At 36.1% G+C, this 18,419-nt stretch overlaps 1 protein-coding gene across 5 annotated transcripts in view; it reads left to right on the top strand.

Annotated features, from left to right (window-relative positions):
• TBC1D12 (TBC1 domain family member 12) overlaps positions 1 to 13,599 on the top strand; it is a 122,327-nt gene extending 108,728 nt beyond the window's left edge. For all 5 annotated transcript variants that reach the window (XM_064595044.1, XM_045878458.2, XM_045878457.3 and 2 more), the window contains 6 exons: positions 908 to 996; positions 1,883 to 1,954; positions 7,808 to 7,936; positions 8,199 to 8,308; positions 10,583 to 10,841; positions 11,740 to 13,599. In XM_064595044.1, the coding sequence (XP_064451114.1) occupies positions 908 to 996; positions 1,883 to 1,954; positions 7,808 to 7,936; positions 8,199 to 8,308; positions 10,583 to 10,841; positions 11,740 to 11,808 (728 nt within the window). In that variant the 3' untranslated portion in view covers positions 11,809 to 13,599. The remainder of the gene's footprint in view (positions 1 to 907; positions 997 to 1,882; positions 1,955 to 7,807; positions 7,937 to 8,198; positions 8,309 to 10,582; positions 10,842 to 11,739) is intronic.
• The last annotated feature ends 4,820 nt before the right edge of the window (positions 13,600 to 18,419 follow it).

Here is an 18,419-nt window from a genome sequence, read left to right on the forward strand (position 1 = left end):
TCAGTCACTGTATATAAGAAGAATATATAAACTGAAGTTGATGTTTCCCCTGAAGAGGAAGCATGCTGTTTTCTGTGAGGCAGTTGGATTATTACCTCAGTTCAATCAGTAACTGAGCTAGATTAGGCCAAGGTTTCAGCTTTAGATAAACTTAGTTCATCATGGGTTTCAAACATCTTGGTAGGAAGAACTGTCCTATTTTTATTATAGGCTTCTCCCTCTCCTGAGATACTCTCCCAAAGGCCTTGTAATTTTGGGTGATTTCCTTCTGCCTTTCCAGCCCAGCCTTCTGCACTACACTAACACTCGGCAGAAATCCCATAGGGGTAAACGAGTTATACATTCAGGTTCCTCCAGATTCTATCACATCAGTCATATTTGGCCATGAAAAAGCTCTTCTGGTTTCTCTTTTCCCAAGCAGAGTACTTTTGTCTATGGCACACTCAATCCCGAACTCATGCCCAGACTTGGCACATGCTTCCAGGAAGAAAAATGGCTCTTCTCTTTCTGGGATTTAAATCCTCTGGACCTGTCTATGTCCACAGCATTCTTATGCCTTTTTTATCCCCCCCACTTAATGCCTTTTTTAAAACCTTGTGCTATTTGAAACTTACTTGTTTTTTCCCAGTTGTTACTGTGGGAGTGATAGTCTGCTCTTACCTTGTATAAAAACTGGAAGTAGAAATCTTTTATATATCTTTCTGATAAATATATAAATATTTTTTTCATGAAAGAATTGCTCTAAGTTCCAGCAAAAGCTGTGTGGCATTTCTTTAAATTTCTTTATTATTCATCTTTTAACTTTCCTTAAGTAACATATCAATACTATGTGATCATTCTGTATGTACAAGATTGAACTGGGTATAGCCAAGTAATCATTTTAATTTTATCTACCTGACAAATGCAGGTGTGTCTGTTGCTGATCGGGAGGCCAGTCTGGAATTAATTAAGTTGGACATATCCCGTACATTTCCATCCCTTTACATCTTTCAGAAGGTGAGGGTTTCTAATCAGTTGTAACTACTTTTTAAATTTTTTTGTAATCCAAGGCAACAAATTCTCAAAAGCCTTTTTAAAAGGCAAAACCATAAAAATTAGAGACATTTATATAAAAGTGTGAAACTAGTAGGAAAATTCTAAAGGAATTTCTGTTACTTTGTTCCATTGACTGAATGCATTGCATTTAGCATAGCCCATAATATCTTTATTCATTAAGGTGAATTTCTTTGTCTTACTTTTTATTCTGTAAGATATTTGAACTTTAACATTTTTGATTGCTCAGTTGGTAAAATGTAAAGAACATTTTCCCAAATCTTAGTTTTCCAGAATTACTATTGAAATATGAAAAAATGGTTCATAAAAATGATTTTGTGCATAGGCTGTCATTAGTTGCTAATACTTTATGAGAAGTGATTACATTTTGTATGTACTTTATATTTCACACGTGGAATTTCTCTATTTAGATTGATAAAATGAAATAAAAATTTTTATCCATTAAGATTAAAATTATTAATAAACTTAATTTGATGTAGCTTGATGGTTTCCTTTTGCTAAAATTGTATTGTATGAAATGAAACAGTCTGTTTTCATCATAATCCTATTGTACCAAATCTAGAAATCTTTAAAATAGTACACAGACTGTATAACTTGCATCCATCAAGTGAGTTTATTTGGCTTTTTTTGTTTTTCAGGATTAAATATTTTTATTCTTTAGAGAACACATCTTACAGAGTGTATTTAGCATATTTCTGACAGTGATACAATATACTAACTAAAACTACTCACTTAGGAAATGCTGAAGTTTATTTAAAAATTACTTATTTGGGAATTAACTTACAGACACTTATTTGCATAGTTTGACATTTCATTTTTCTCTCCTAAGGGTGGCCCATATCATGATGTCTTACATAGTATCTTAGGGGCATATACGTGTTACAGACCTGATGTTGGTTATGTAAGTACTTGCTTCAATCTAGTTTTTGAATATAAACATTTTATCTATCTTATCAAAGTATCTTATGTTGTACTAGCTCCCAAATGTCTGTATCTCTCTGTCTTATTTTTCTCGGGCCTGTCAATTGACCCAGAGACGAATCTTCCCAGGGGCTTGCGAGACTGCCTGCCAGATTTCTGGGAGAGCTACTGGGGGCTTTATTATTCAGTTTGGAAACTTTTATTAATTGCCACTGCTGTTGGTGTGGTGCCTCCTCCCTATGCCTGTGCCTCTAGAGATAAACTCCTTATATTATGTTGGGTTTGGGGAAAGATAGGCACCTGTCCGTATAGAATAGAGGAAGGGATTTGCTCCTTTTATAAATTTTCAACCAATCCTTTGGTTGGAACTTTAGTCTTACCCCCAATTTCAGAGGGGCATAATAACTTCAGTTTCTGAGCCTTCCAGATTTGTGGTAGAATTAGTTTGCTACTTATTGCTTCCTCTGCAGATATCTTAGTTTCAACATTCTCCATTTAGTTACAATTTCTAGAATGCTAGTGACATTTTTATTTACTGTTTATATTATTTTCCATTCTCTTTGTCCTCCTAGGCTAATATTTATTTTTTTCTTTAACGTCATTTTAGTTGGATTTGGGAGGGATCAAAGAAAAATGTGAGTGTTCAGTTTGCCATGTTTAATTGGAAGTCATAAAACCTCATCTTCTCACCTTTGTCTTTTTTTTTTATTTTATTTATTTATTAGAGAGAGTGAGCGAGAGAGAGAGTGCGCAAAAGCAGGGGGGAGGGGCAGAGGGGGAAGCTCCCGGTGAGCAGGGAGCCCAATGTGGGACTCAATCCCAGGACCCTGGGATCATGACCTGAGCCAAAGGCAGATACTTAATAACTGAGCCACCCAGCCATCCCCAAAATAAAATCTTTAAAAAATGTGAACATTACATAATGTTTTTACTATTCTATGACAATACATGAGCAAGAAAGTTTAGACTCTTCATTCAGATTTCACTTTCTCCATAAGGACTACTTGGACCATCTTCTTTAATATAAAATATAATATAATATGTAATATAAAACTTGCCCCATTCCCAAACTTGGCACTTCCCCCCTTTATTTGTCCTGTAGCAGTTATCACCTTTTAATGTAACATGATTTATTTGTTTGTTGTTTATACAAAGGTCATGATCCCAGAGTCCTGGGATCAAATCGCTGCATCAGGCTCCTTGCTCAGCTGGGAGCCTGCTTCTCTCCCTCTGCCTGCCATTCCCCCTGCTGGTTCTCTCTCTCTCTCTCCCTGGTAAATGAATAAATAAAAGTATTTTTTAAGAGAAGGTTTTATTTTTAAGTAATCTTAAAATTACCCAGTATGGGGCTCAGATTTACAACCCTGAGATCAGGAGTCGCATGCTCTACCAACCGAGCCAGCCAGGTGCCCCTATAATGTTCACATTTTTAAGTTGACATTTAAATTTCTTTCATCATGAGTTTATAAAGGATTTAATTTTTAGCACTTGCTAAGTATTATTTTAAAATAAAACTCGTATCTTTTTAAAAAAGTGTAGCCAATGGAATTTAAACAGTATAATGATTTTATATATCTCATCCATTTAAAGAAAAATGTATGAGATATGTAGCTGTCAAATAACTATGTTGTACACCTGAAACTAATATATGTCAAGTATACTTTAATTTAAAAAAAATTTTTTTCGCCTGGGTGGCTTAGTCGTTAAGCATCTGCCTTCGGCTCAGGTCATGGTCCCAGGGTCCTGGGATTTGGCCCGCATTGGATTCCCTGCTCGGCAGGAAGCCTGCTTCTCCCTCTCCCACTCCCCCTGCTTGTGTCCCCTCTCTGCTGTGTCTCTCTCCATCAAATAAATAAAATCTTAAATATATATATATATATATATATATAAACAAGCCCTACATTAATATTTTACAAATTATGCAGATTAGCTCTTTGAATTCATGTAAAAGGACCACAATATAACCTGACAATGCCAAACCTTTGTGGCAAACCAGTCAGCCAAATCAGATTTATTTTATAAGATAAGAGAATAGTATAAACTATGTTGGAATATATATTTCATATTATTTGACAAAAGAGGTTTTTAATTACATTAATGAATAACACATGCTGAATCTATCAGTAAATCACACAAAAGTTTTATTTCTGGAATTTATTCAGTATATCTTGAAAAAAATTGGTAATAGTTCATATTCCAGTTGTGAACCAGCTTAAAAGAACCAAGGGCACCAATCTATATTACTATTTTCTTTATTTGTTCTCCTTGGGACTCTCCCTCAGTGGCTGTGCATTCTTTGATAGAAGGTGGTATGGAAGAGGTGAGGTCACCAAATGAAAGCTGTTACTACTCATCTCTGTTCTACATATAATGAAATTCAGTCCTGTTTCTATTCACCTGTGACAGGAAGCCATGAGCTTTCTCCAAACGGTATTTCGAATTATCCTTTTGTTTCACATTTCGTGCTTCAGAGCAGTTCACCGTCATAAATTATAGGATGAGTGAGGACTGTGACTTTCACTTGCTACTGTGAATGTAGTGACATTCTTAGGCAAACCATGTGTAGAAAGCAAACGTGTAAATGGAGGATCTGGGAATGGATTCCCTTAAAATAATCCATGATGGTGTACCGTGGACTCTCTGGAAAGTATTCTTTATGTGTTTCCAGGGCGCCCTCTTCCCAGTTTAAGACCACGGCTGTCTAGATTGTTGAATTGTATTCTTTTTCTGCTGTGAGGAAATGGTTGTAAGTTCCTTCTGAGTAGAATAAAACTCTAGAATCTTGAGTATCAGCTGTCTGTAGGTCCTCTAACACAAGCTTTCTCCTTTGCAGCAAGGGAGTAGGTAGTTATTATTTTGCCTGGACTGTGTCTACTGTAAACTGGGGTGGGGCTGGAAGGTCGGTATATCATAATCATAAAAGTGGAAGTGAGAAGACACATTTCCCAGTATCTCAGGGGGAGTCAAACTGTAGACCAGGATTCAGATATTACTGTAAGAACTTTGTGAGCTTTGTAACTTTTCCACATTGATTTTTCATTATAGCTCTCCATTTATCTATAGTGATTATCAGCAAAACTAAAACAAGAAAGATCCGTGTGCATGTGTGCAAGGGGAATAAAGAATGGGGAATCTGAGTAGATGACCTCCTCCTATGACCTAGGCAGGCATAAGGGAAGGAAGAAAGACTTCAAGAAACAGAAAGGTGGTGGGTTACACAGGTACTTCAATGGGTGAAGTTTTACTACTTCTTTTTTTTTTTTTTTTTTTTAAGATTTTATTTATTTATTTGACAGAGACAGAGACAGCGAGAGCAGGAACACAAGCAGGGGGAGAGGGAGAGGGAGAAGCAGGCTTCCCGCTGAGCCGGGAGCCCAATGTGGGGCTCGATCCCAGGACCCTGGGATCATGACCTGAGCCGAAGGCAGTCGCTTAACCAACTGAGCCACCCAGGCACCCCAAGCCTGTAACACTTTTGATACTTTTACAGTAGTTTCCTGACCATTTCCTCATGATTAGATTAAGGTTATACATTTTTCATAGAAATATTACATAAATGATGTGCTCATTTTGGTACATCACATCACAAGTTGATAAAACATTCAGAATATTCAGAAAAATTGGACTTTGAAGATACTTAAGAAATAACTTTATTGATAAATCTGAGTGAGCTTCAAATAGCTCTGTGATTTCATGCATCACCAAATAAAAATTCTGGGAAAGCATTGTCTTTAATAGGCAACATTTTCCTTTTTTAGTGTTATGTAAAGTAGTGTTTCTTAAACAGCATCTTAGATTCAATTAAATATATTAATTCCTTTATTCGCTACCTGTCTGTTAGAGACACCTAACAGTTTGCCCCTTGCATCTATCCCACAAATTTTGTGGCATTAAGAATATAATTGTGAACAAACAGACATGGTCTTGTCTCTGTACTGTTTTAGTTTCCTATTATTGCCATAACAAATTGCCACAAACTTAGTGGCTTTGAACAATACCAATTTATTATCTGGCAGCTCTGGAGATGAGAAGTCTGAAAGTCAAGGTATTAGCAGGGTTGTTTTCCTTCTGGAGGCTCTAGGGAAGAATCCATTTCCTTGCCTTTTCAAGCTTCTAGAAGCCGCCTACATTCCTTGGCTCTTGACCCCCTATCTCTATCTACAAAGCCAGTCGTGTAGCATCCTCATATCTCTCTGTGACTCTCCTACCTCCCCATTTCCCTCTTTCATTTATAAGGACCCTCATGATGATTACATTGGGCCCACCCACATAATCGAGGATAATCTTACCCTCACAGAATCCTTAATTTAATCACATCTGCAAAGTCCCTTTTGCCTTGTAAGATAACACTTTCACAGGTTCCAGGGATTAGGATGTGGATATCTTCCTGGGTATGTTATTCTGCCTGCCACAGGCTCTATCCTCATGGAATTTATACTCTGAAAAATCAAATAGGGGATTACTGTAGATTTTGTAAAGAGCACTCAGAAGAAGCCAGAGAGGTAGGAGGAGAACAAAGAAATACTGGATCACAGAAGCAAAGGGAATTCTAAGAGGGTAGAAAAGTGCCCATTGGGTTTTACGAGTTACTGGTTATCCTGGCAAGAGGAATTTCAAGATCGGCTAGTAATGGAGTGGGAATCCAAACTGACGTGTGCTGAAAATTTCAAAGGGAGCTGAGAATTCTATAGTCTGAATGCTCTTTTAGAGTGAAAAACAGTAATTAGAAGACCAAACTAATCTGATCTAAAATAGTGATTGTAGGCAAACCTTCAAAACATTTGGCTGGGAAAAAGAGACAGTGGTTTCATTGTAAATACCGTTAGTGTTGTTTTTGGGTAAGTGTATTATGCAAATCTCTACCAGAAGTAAGTGCCTGATGAAGTTTCTTTAAAGAATGAGCAGCAGTTCCATATCACTTATCTGCTCAGAAATGTACAGCAGTTGTCCATAACTCACAAGCAAGCATCTGTGTAGCTGAGCTTTTTCCTCAAGGCTTTCTACTGTTTGTAACTGCATCCTGCTTAAGTTCTACCAGTATAAAGATTGTGCTCCAGGGCGCCTGGGTGGCTCAGTTGGTTAAGCGACTGCCTTCGGCTCAGGTCATGATCCTGGAGTCCCGGGATCGAGTCCCACATCGGGCTCCCTGCTCAGCAGGGAGTCTGCTTCTCCCTCTGGCCCTCCCCCTCTCATGTGCTCTCTCTCTCTCTCTCTCTCAAATAAATAAATAAAATCTTTAAAAAAAAAAAAAAGATTGTGCTCAAGCTGGGCTGGTCCTGTGTGTCTTTGCTCATATTCCTTTCTTTCTTGGGATGGTTTTTTCTTATTTCTTTGTCCTGCTTTTCCAGGAACCCAGCCTTCCTGTCCACCCTCTCACCACCTCTTCTGTCTTAGAACTTCAGCAGCACTTCTCATATATTTCTTTTATTCTTGGTTCCTCACTTTCTACCTCAGACAGAGGTGCTGTGACAATGAAGACAGTCACCGGATTTTCACTACCCTCTACTTTGAAAGACTTCAGATTGAGAGAAAATCAAAGCGAGATTAGTACACGGAGATAGGCTTTTGTAGCAAGTAAAAGCTGATACTTTCTTTTTTTCCAAAATTTTCCCTAATTCTTTTTAAACCATAGCACATGAACAAGAAATTTAGGATTAGGGAGATTTCATAGTTATTGGCAGGTCCTCTGTATTTACTTTCATTGACAAATAAAAAGAAAACTTGATTAATTCTACTTTAATATCACCTTATAATTTTTAAGCAATACAATAATATAAACTGTTCAGAATTATTATTGTAAGCACATTTTGATTAATTTCTTTTCTCTTTGAAGGTCCAAGGGATGTCCTTCATAGCAGCAGTTCTCATTCTCAATTTGGAAGAGGCAGATGCCTTCATTGCATTTGCAAACCTCCTCAATAAGCCTTGCCAGTTGGCCTTTTTTCGTGTGGATCACAGCATGGTATGAACATTTGGAAGGAATCATGTTTTCCTTTGACTGTCAGTTTCTATAGTCTGAATGCTCTTTTAGAGTGAAAAACAGTAATTAGAAGACCAAACTAATCTGATCTAAAATAAGTTTTTCATTGAACTATAGTTTTACAAATGCTTGATAAAAAGACTCAGAAGTGCTAAGCAAGATTTTCTTTTAATTTATTAAGGATTTAATTTCTCTATTTCTAAAGTATACTTTTTAATAACTTTATTGATATTTCTATCTTTAGATGTTGAAATATTTTGCAACATTTGAAGTATTTTTTGAAGAAAATCTCTCCAAACTATTTCTTCATTTCAAATCTTACAGTCTTACACCAGACATATACTTGATAGACTGGTAAGTCATCACATAAATAAAATACAATTAAAAGAAAAGTATAACTTCTTGGGTATTTTAGGAACTAGAGTAAATCTCATGCACATGATTATACATATAAAAACTCCTTCCCTTACAAAGAGAGAAACGCTGACATTTTTGTGGGGAGGCATTTGATTAAGAACATGGACTCTGGGCTAAAATCAGAATCCCTCAGTTTGTGTTTTAGTTTCTTATCTATAAAATGGGAGTAGTATCTGTATCTTGGGTTGTAGTGAGAGTGTTTTACTTGATTTATCTCCTTCAGTGCCTGCATGCCACGCTCTCAGAGGAGAGAGCCATTTCTTTATCATTCTTAACACTCAAGAGCTTATGATAGTTATGATAGTGTTTCTTTTTTTTTCTTTCTTTTTTTTTTTTTTAACTGAAGGCTTTGTTTTTTTCAAGGCTTTATCGTGCTTTTTGACAGAGGAGTGATGCCTTATTTAGGTGCTAGTGTCTTTTTTTCAACATTGCAATTACAACTCTTCCTTGCCGAGGAGTCTTGTGAGCCATCACCAGTTGATTATAGAATGGTGGGGTGGTGAATTTTGCCAAAGGGATGGAGCAATTATCTTAAGATAGGTTGTTAAGAGTACATATGAAACATTCAAACCTTAAATCCCATTCATCAATTCAGTGGATTTCATGAAAATGATACTAAGTTTTCATATATAATTAATGGCCTTGATCATATATGCTATATTATATTCCCAGTTGTTTGGGGCTTCTTTTATTTAAGCTTTTTAAAAAACTTAGTTATATTTCAGTGTGTTCTTTTTTCCCCCCAGTGCAAAAAAGGTGGTTTTATTAAAGCGTGGGGACAAGACCCAAGGGCAGAAAGAGCTGCCTCAGTGTATATTCTTTTCTATTTCCACTAGGAACATTAAGAGTTCTTCTGGGAAGGCCCCAAGATAATGGGGAGAAGAAAGGTTTTATGTTATGAGACCCAGAAGCCCAAGGTCAAATACTAAATCTGTAGAGAAAGGGGGAAAATACTCAATTGTCAGTCTGAGGAGTGTGAATGTAAGGCAAACCAGTATCACAGTTGGTAATAGGGAGCAGAATGTAACTAATAATACTGTGCACGTCCTAGGCACTGCTGGTACCTGCTGTCATTTTGAGCAATGAATTACTATTCTCTGTACTACCAGGGGTGTGCTTTTATTATGCAATTAAATACGTGTTTATAATTGAAGAAATAGACATGGATTTTTGTTTCACTGCCTTTGTTGAACTTACTACATACAAATCCCAGGATCAATCATGCAAGAAAAAAGAGGAATGAATAAGTGGCAGTGCTAAAGGCTAGGGGTAGGGAGGAGGGGGGCAAAGAGCCCTTAGTTCCCTTCCTCAAGTTTCATCAGCACTACCTCAAATAAACACGGTCTTTGTAAAGAAAAATGTGTACTTTGGAAGCACCTGGCTCAATCAGCAACTCTTGACCTCAGGGTTGTAAGCTTGAACCCCACATTGGGTGTAGAAATTACTTAAAAAAAAAAAAAAAAAAAAGGTGTGCTTTGCCAAGGCAGCTTCAAGAGAAGTTCTTTAGCACCCACTGGCCCTGTTTCCCCAACCAGAATGCCGCCCTGAAGCACCACTGGATAAAGAATGACATGATCAGACATTGTCAGAAAAGATGGGAAAAACCATTTTGGTGATTCTGTTGGAGCTCTACATGCTCCAAAAGAAGTAGTAAGTAAAGTTTGGTAAAGGGGAAAAAAACAGTAGATGTTTGTGGTAGGAGAAAAGAGAGAAGTCAGATTATGATTTTGTATTTAGGTTACTAAAAGATGATACTTGGATTCCTCATACAATAAGTAACTTTTATTGAGCCTTTCTTATGTGCCAGGCACTGTTCTGAATACATGTGTTCCTTTAATTTTCAAAACAATCCTGAGAGGTAGGTAATATTATTCTTTGTTTGCTAATGAGGAAACGGAGGCACAGCAAGGGTGGAGATCTTGCTCAAGGTAACATCACTAATGTCAGACTCAGACATTCTGGTTTCAGAGCCCATCCCCTTAACCACTAGGTGTTTTTGCCACTCTGATTTGTATTAGGACATGTCTCTGTGGAAGGTTGTAAATTACTTTTACTTACTTTCCTACTATTCAAATTCTTTGAAAGAAGGAGCCGTATTTTATTTATCTTTTTATCCCTAATTAAGCACTGTTCTTTTTATAGAGAGATGATTAATAAGTGAATGAATAAATGAATGAAAAATTTCAATGACTATTTTCTCCCTAATTTTAGGATCTTCACACTATATAGCAAATCACTACCACTTGATCTGGCCTGTCGAGTCTGGGATGTATTTTGCAGAGATGGGGAGGAATTTTTATTTAGGACTGGATTAGGAATCCTCCGATTATATGAAGATATTCTCCTACAAATGGACTTTATTCATATAGCACAGTTTCTAACTAAATTGCCAGAAGATATCACATCAGAAAAGCTGTTCAGCTGTATTGCAGCCATTCAGATGCAGAATAGCACCAAAAAATGGACTCAGGTAGAGTGACCTTTTCCTACTTCTTCTAATGGATGTGTTAAAACAATCAGTTGGCTTCTTATAAAAAAATTTATTTCTCAAATGTTAGTGCTTAATTAAAAAACAGCAAAAAATAATTTTTGACTTTGAAAAGGCAAGAGTTTAAAGCAGATTGCTGCTCTTTCACCTATCCAAACCTATGGTTTTATTTTTATGTAAGTCCAGTACCTTTGGCTTGTTTTTTTCGTTCTTTTTTTTACTTTGGTATTTCAAATAGACAACAGTTGTATCAGTCACATACTGGATGGCTCAGTTGGTTAGACATCCGACTGGGTGGGTGGCTCAGTTGGTTAAACGTCCAACTCTTGGTCTCAGCTCAGGTCTTGATCTCAGGGTCATGAGTTCAGGCCCCATGCTGGGTTCCACGCTAGGCATGGAGCCTACTTAAACAAAAACAAAAACCACCTACCTTATGCTAAATATTTGCAATAGAATATAATGTATGATCCTGGCTTTTTAGATGCTTAGTCCTGTTAGGGAAGCAAACATTGGCAGTCTAAGTTAAGTGCCATAAAAGCATTATCACTTGCTGCTTGAATGATAGACCGTAGGCATCATAAGCTCACAGTTTTATTGCTTATGAAAGTGAAATGTAAGAATATGGATCCAGAAAATGTTCTGTTACCAAATAGTAATTTCAGAATATTTGGCCAGTGATGAAAACTGAAATCTAATTATATACCATAAAATTGGGCTGAAACGAACAAGAGGATTTAAGAATAGCAGTCTTCCAGAGGACTTCCAGAGGAGTTAAATATACTAAAGCTTTTTCATATTAATAAACTATAGTTACTTCAATCTCTTTAATCTATGTGGTAGTTAATTTTGAGGATTAATCTTTCCTTTATATAATTTCCAGGTCTTTGCATCTGTAATGAAGGATATTAAAGAAGGAGACAAGAATAATAGTCCTGCTCTGAAAAGCTAATCTTCAAAATTAACAGACTAATTGAAACATAAATAATGTTGTTTTGATAAAAGTTTTTCGTTTCCTATGTAAAAAGCATGGAAGAAAATGTTGGCGAAATCTAAAAGAATCAAGACATGGGAAACTGCTGATTTTGAATTCCATGGCTGAAGTAAATGAAATGAGTAACCGATTGACAGTATTAAAAAAAAGTATTTTGCAGGGAGAGCCATTTTACAAAGGGAAAAGTTTAAATGGCTAGTTCATACTCCATAATTTGGAGTGGAACAGTTTAATGCAATAAACTTTTTTAACAGCTTTGGAGATTATTCAAATTTTTACATCTTTTCTTTTTTAACAATTAACATAAAAGCACTTTGGAGGTCAGAGCAGGATTGTTAACTTTAACTTCCAAAATACTTTTTGAAGTAAACACCTTAATACAAATATTATCTCCAGTTCCAACCTTTTGAAGATACTAGAGACCAAGAGAAAGCAACTTTGATTGTAAATGATTTAAGTCACTGAAGTTGTTGCCTTCATTCACAGGTTGGGGCAAATTTGGGAACTGGAAACACTGGTGGGAGCTTGTTTCACATTTATTTAGGTGTTTTTCTACAGTATCATGTCTGTTTGTTTTTGAAGGAAAATTGTTTCTTAAGTAATTCCTATCACTCAAAGAATTGTAGCCTTTCTGTTTCTAGTCTGAGGAGTTATTCATCTAGTAATTTAAGGAAGCTAACTGGTAGAAGGAAAGTTCTTTGCACTTTAGTGGACTGAAGACTTGATTTTGGAAGTAAGTCCATATATATAAATGAGATTTTTCACTGGTAAGAGTAAAACATATGAATTCTGAGAGTTCTGAAATAGCATGCTACTTGGCAAGACTTTAAACTTTTTAGTTAAAATTCCTTCACTGTCTGTAGAAACAAAATTTAATTCTAGTTTTAAATTCGAAATCTTAATATGTAGCCAAGTCTATGACTTGTAAAACACTGTGCATAATTTTCTAATCAATGGAAATAAGTGTAAAAGAAAAAGATAAAATTAACTTTTTTCTAATGAGTCTAACTTTGATGGTATAGTGGATAAAGAAATTATTAATTATTGGTAAATCAATATGAAATTTATTATATGTTTAATCCTTGAACCTAAAATAAGTCACTTGAGTATTATAAGTGATATCTGTATAACGTGCTCTTTGGTTAATAATTAGATGTACAGTGTGCTTTTATGTTTGCAGTTTGGTTTAAAACAATACTTGAGCATACTATTTCTGTTAGTGGTATATAGTCTTCAAACTAACAAGCCTGACAACCTTGTTAGTTCAGTGACTGCCTCTTTAGGAGTATGGGACCAGATGGTGTCCATATATTTTTACCCCATGGGTCATTCTAGCCTAGGGACCACTAGTGGAACCGTCAGAAGTTAACTCCTATCTTAGGAGCTTACTTAGTGGAAACTGGTATTGTAATAAATATTGAGGGAGTACCCAGGGTCTTAATAGGTTTTAGAGTGACATTTTAACTCTGGTAACTACTTCCTTGATATTGGTGGCCCTGATCAGAGGGAATGTAATCCCTGGCAGTAATCTCACTGAAGTTATATTACCTGCTTAAATTTAATCTTACTTGTGAGTATTTGTTTCCTGAGTTTGACCTAAATTACTGTATTTCTTTTTCTCATTTTTATTATTGTACAGTTTCTTTACCTTTCAAGTATAAATGTGTATATAAAATGTAAATATACAAGGAATTCACTAAAAACCACTATTAATAATTACTGTGTAAATAAAACTTGTAAGCAGAGTAATTACTTGAAATGTGTCTTCATTACTTCGGGGATAACTGGTTTATTTAACAACATTTGGAGGAAAAAAAAGGAGTAATTTTTTTTCCCCCCAGTTTCTCTTCCAAGGGGTATTCTAGTCCTTCAGCCTCTTGAGACTCTCAATACTGGCAGCTCAAATATTATCCTGTATCTTCCTTTGAACCTCCTATACAGGCAGTATAGGGTTATTCAACATGGTCAGTGTATGACAGGGGTTTTTTGGTTAAAGTATATTTTCAATTAAAAAATAAGTTTTCCTAAAATCTTCAAGATTATGTGAAATTTAATATGTATAACATGTTTCATTAGTCTGTTTTATATAAGTGTATATATATAATTTCCTCATTGTCCTTTCAGCCCAGGTGTACATTGTATTATTTAAGTGCTACTTAGAAGATCCAAGTAACTAGCGTAGTTTTCTAAAAGTCATAGAACATAATCATAATTTTTGCTGATTTATTTTGTAGTGATGATCTTAATATGATGTTATTTGTTTGGGTATATTTGTTTGGTTTTACAAAAGCTAGGTAGCATTTGCAAAAGGGCATTGAGATTTTCAAGCCTCTGACTTCAGGATAATAGCTTCCATTGTAGCTTAGGAATTGATGCTATTTTCATCTAGAGCAGTCAATGTTTTAGAGTCTATACTATTGGAGGGTATAATTCTAAAGCATATAATCATGGAATAATTTATATTCATAATGCAATATGGTTTGATTTTTCTTATTTTTGATTGGATAAAACTATTTTATATTCCATGAGCATATTCAGACAGCAGAGATGGGTGTAAAAGAGGCAAAGAAGCCATGTGACAAAATAGTATTGGGAAATCAACTTTTAATTTGCCATGACTAGTCGACATAAACAGTGTCAGAAAACAAAATCTTACCTCTGGGGAAAAGTGATTTTTGTATCAAATTTGTATTATTTTGATGTTGTCAAAGCAGCGTCCAAAATATGAATTCCCAAATGTAGTAAAACTTCATTAGAACTGCACTGCTTCACAACATGTGAAAACAAAAATTAAAATAGAAGATTTTAGGGAAACTAGTGACTTCAGAGAGAGAAGAAAACCTGGCCCTTTAAAAATATTGTTTGTTTACTAACAGTGTAATTGCAGTAGAAGTGAATTACTTGGTACTTTGAATGAAAGTAGGAACGTTTGCTAAGCCCTGCTAAACACTGCCTCTCTTAATATTTTGATAGGCTAAATAAAATTGCAAGACTTAAGAAGTTAGCAAAATTGCTTTTCTTTCCAAACATTCTACCACTCATATTTATCTTCCCTCAGTTCCAATTAGTAAGGTTTTACTGTTTTCATTTCATTCTGTGGGTTGGGTTTATTTTCTAATAAATACCAGAAAGAAGTTTTGACTTTTAAAAAAATTGCATTACAAAGTGTTTTATTTGTTGAACATTTACATAAACAATGCTTTCATGATTTTATTTGAAAATGACTTTTGTACTATTGCATTGTATTTGGAAAATCATTTTTATAATAAAAATGTAAATGTAAGCTAACACAGATTTGAAAAAGTATATAAAATTGACAACAGTATTGTATATATGTTCTCATTTTTCATCTTCAGGCAGAATACTATACATAATGGTATTATAAAAGCAGAAAGTGAAGCTTCACTTTCCCCGTTCTTTGCAATATTGATAATCAATATTGTAAGTAAATGATGTATTTTGATTATTACATAAATCCCAAGGCTTTTAATTTTAGCATCTATATTAAGAAACTTTGAAAGGGAAGTATTGACTTGATTAAAACCTTGTAGATTATATGTAGGGTGCCTGTGTTTGGACTTTGAAAGTGAGGAGAAAAATTGGAAAGTGTTTGAATGATAGGGTTTGTTCTATTCTTAAAGTAAACCAAGTGATTTTTAAATAAATTTTAGTGTAGAAAGGGAATTTCTCATTACTTTGTTGTAATGTTTCTTCTGATTTAATTTTTAAGGCCATTTATGTGAGCCCTTGAAAAGTAAACAGTTCTTATCAAATTTTTAATTAGACTACATGTTTTAGTCTTTTTTTTTTTAAGATTTTATTTATTTATATGAGAGAGAGCAAGTATAAGCAGTGGGGAGGGGTAGAGGGAGAGGAAGAAGCAGGCTCCCCGCTGAGCAGGGAGCCTGATGTGGGATTCAATCCAGGGACCCTGGGATCATGACTTGAGCCGAAGGCAGACGCTTAACCGACTGAGCCACCCAGGTGCCCCTGTTTTACTCTTTTTTAAAAATGCAAATCAAGGGGGTGCCTGGGTGGCTCAGTCGGTTAAATGTCTGCCTTTGGCTCAGGTCATGATCCCGGAGTCCTGGGATTGAGCCCCACATTGGGCTCCCTGCTCACTGGGGAGCCTCTTTCTCTCTCTCCCTTTGCCGTTCCCCCTGCTTGTGCTCTCTCTCTCTCTCTCTCTGTCAAATAAATTTAAAAAATGCAAATGAAATCCCATCATTTCCTTGTTCAAGACCCTTTAGTGGCATTCCTAATAATAACAGTCCAAACTCTTTTACCCAGGTCCTATCTGTTCCGGTCTCTGCCCTTCTCTACAATTTCAACAACCAGTCAACCTTATTAACTCTACTGCAGACCTCTGGATCTCTTGCCATTTCTCAATCCGCCAACATCCTATCTGCCTAATATCTAAGGGATTTTACTCTTACTGTTTCCTCTGAAATGCTCTTTACCTAGGTCTTTGTATGGCTTACGTTCTTTACATTCAGGTCCCTGCTTCACGTCACCTCCTCAGAGTTGGACCTTTCTGTAAGTATCCATCCTCTATCATTCTCATGACTTTACTCTGCTTCGTATTTTTTTCTAATGTCTTTCACTTATCACTACTTGACATTGTTTTATATGTTTGTTATTTCCACTACAGTGTAAACTCAGATCAGAAACATTGTCTTTGTTTACCACTGAGTTGGTAGTACCCAAAGTAGTGCTTGGCACTAATCATGATGGATATGGATGAATAGATTGTTTTTATTTTAGGCCATTCGTCAGTGAACTTACCTTTCATTTAAAATATATCTATTAGATTATGCATGTAGCTAGAAACCCAACTCATAATATTTCTGGTTCATCCAGAAAGAAGGTTCAGCATTTAAAGGTTGGGTAGAAGAGAGTGAACTAATAGATGTCAGAAATAGGAATATCAGCAGAATGTTGGGGTCAGAAAAAACAGGAGACAAGCATGTTTCCGTAAAGGAGTGATTGTGATAGTGTAAGGTGGCAGTGAGGTTGAGATGAGGACTGAGACATGCCTGTTAAATTTAGCATTGATTTCTCTAGTTAGTTTGGCGTATGTTGAGTGTAGCAGCCAGACAAATGGTTGAGGAATCAGTGGGAGGCAAGGAAATAAGATTGCTAGTGTAAATAATTCTGAAGTTATCTGTAAAGGGAAAGAGAAAGCAGACAGTAAATAGCTGGTGGGGAAAAAAGGAGGTTGCCTCTTTCCTTTTTTTAAGATGGGAGTGAATTAAGTATTTAAATATTAATGGAAGATATTCAGTAGAGGTTTAAGAAATAGAGAATAGGATAATATGTAATCTAAGATTCCTGAACAGGCTGCAGGGAAATGGATGCAGAGCATGACATAAGGGAAAGTGGAAAAGGTGTTCAGATGAAGGTAGGTTTGTAAATTTGGTGTTTGGAATCTGAAAGGAGAATTCTGACTGTAGCTATTGTTTACTTTGGGAGGTAGGCAGGAAGTGGGGCCATCTATTGTAGGCAAGAGGGAACATGGTTTTGTTTTTTGATTTGGGTTTTTTTTCCCCCTACTTCTACAACTGGGTGGATAAGTGAAACCATTAATATGAAAGGGATTTCTAGGAGAGGAAAACATTATATGTGGGTGGGGAAAAATAATGACTGTAACATCTTAGAAGTAAATATCAGTGCTTCATCTGGACAGTCTGCTTCCAACTTTTGTATCCTACCCTCCCCTGCCAACTCTGCTTCAATCATACTGGCCACCTTCTAATACTCAAACATGCCCGAGCTTATTCTTGCCTTAGTCTCTTTGCACTAGCAATAGCTGCTTCTTGGACTTCAATGAGGGGTTCAGAACAAGTCTCCCCAGAATGTGCCTATTTTACATGCTGATTATTTTGAGCTGAAGACATGTAAGGCCCAAAAGCCTCAAGAAGAGTTTTTTAGGTTCCCCCTCAACTGCCTGAAAGAATTTAGATAGAGGGCCTGGTCCAGGAAGAGAAATATCACCAAAGATAGTTACAAAGAATATGGACTAGATATGGTAAGCTGGTAAGATGGGTAGGGACTGTTTGTTCAAAGTTCTCTCTGTGTCCATTTCCCTATGCATGGCCTGGGGAACATTTGTTTACCAAACATTTGTTCACATTTTCATGCAAATTGTCTTCCTTCCCTTTGAAATCCCAGACCCCAACCCCTTCTTTGTAAAGAACTCAAATGGCATATAAACTTCAATTGCCTGACTGTTGGGGAAATTCTTGTTTTCATTGTGGGGCTCCTGTATGTATGTAAGTAATTAAATTTGGTTTTCTTTTGTTAATCTGTCATAAGTCAATTTGATTAATAGCCCAGATAAAAGAACCTAAAGAGGTAGAGGAAAAATTTTTCTTCCCCTACAGTTGGCTACCACAAAGGGAAAAACTTCTCTGGCTGGACAGTGCTCACTCTGAGGCTGCTACAGCTGAGAAATCCTGGGACCTCTGAAAAAAATCTGGCAGAAGGTAAGAATTCTTACCTCATCAGTCTCCCAGATCTTCGCCTGCAGGGTCTGGTGGACGCAAGAGTCCTTTGTTTTCCTTTTCTAA

The sequence above is a fragment of the Mirounga angustirostris genome, unplaced genomic scaffold (assembly GCF_029215605.1).
Source record: "Mirounga angustirostris isolate CCGP_5_RB_7025 unplaced genomic scaffold, mMirAng1.0.hap1 SCAF_6, whole genome shotgun sequence".
Lineage (NCBI taxonomy): Eukaryota > Metazoa > Chordata > Mammalia > Carnivora > Phocidae > Mirounga > Mirounga angustirostris.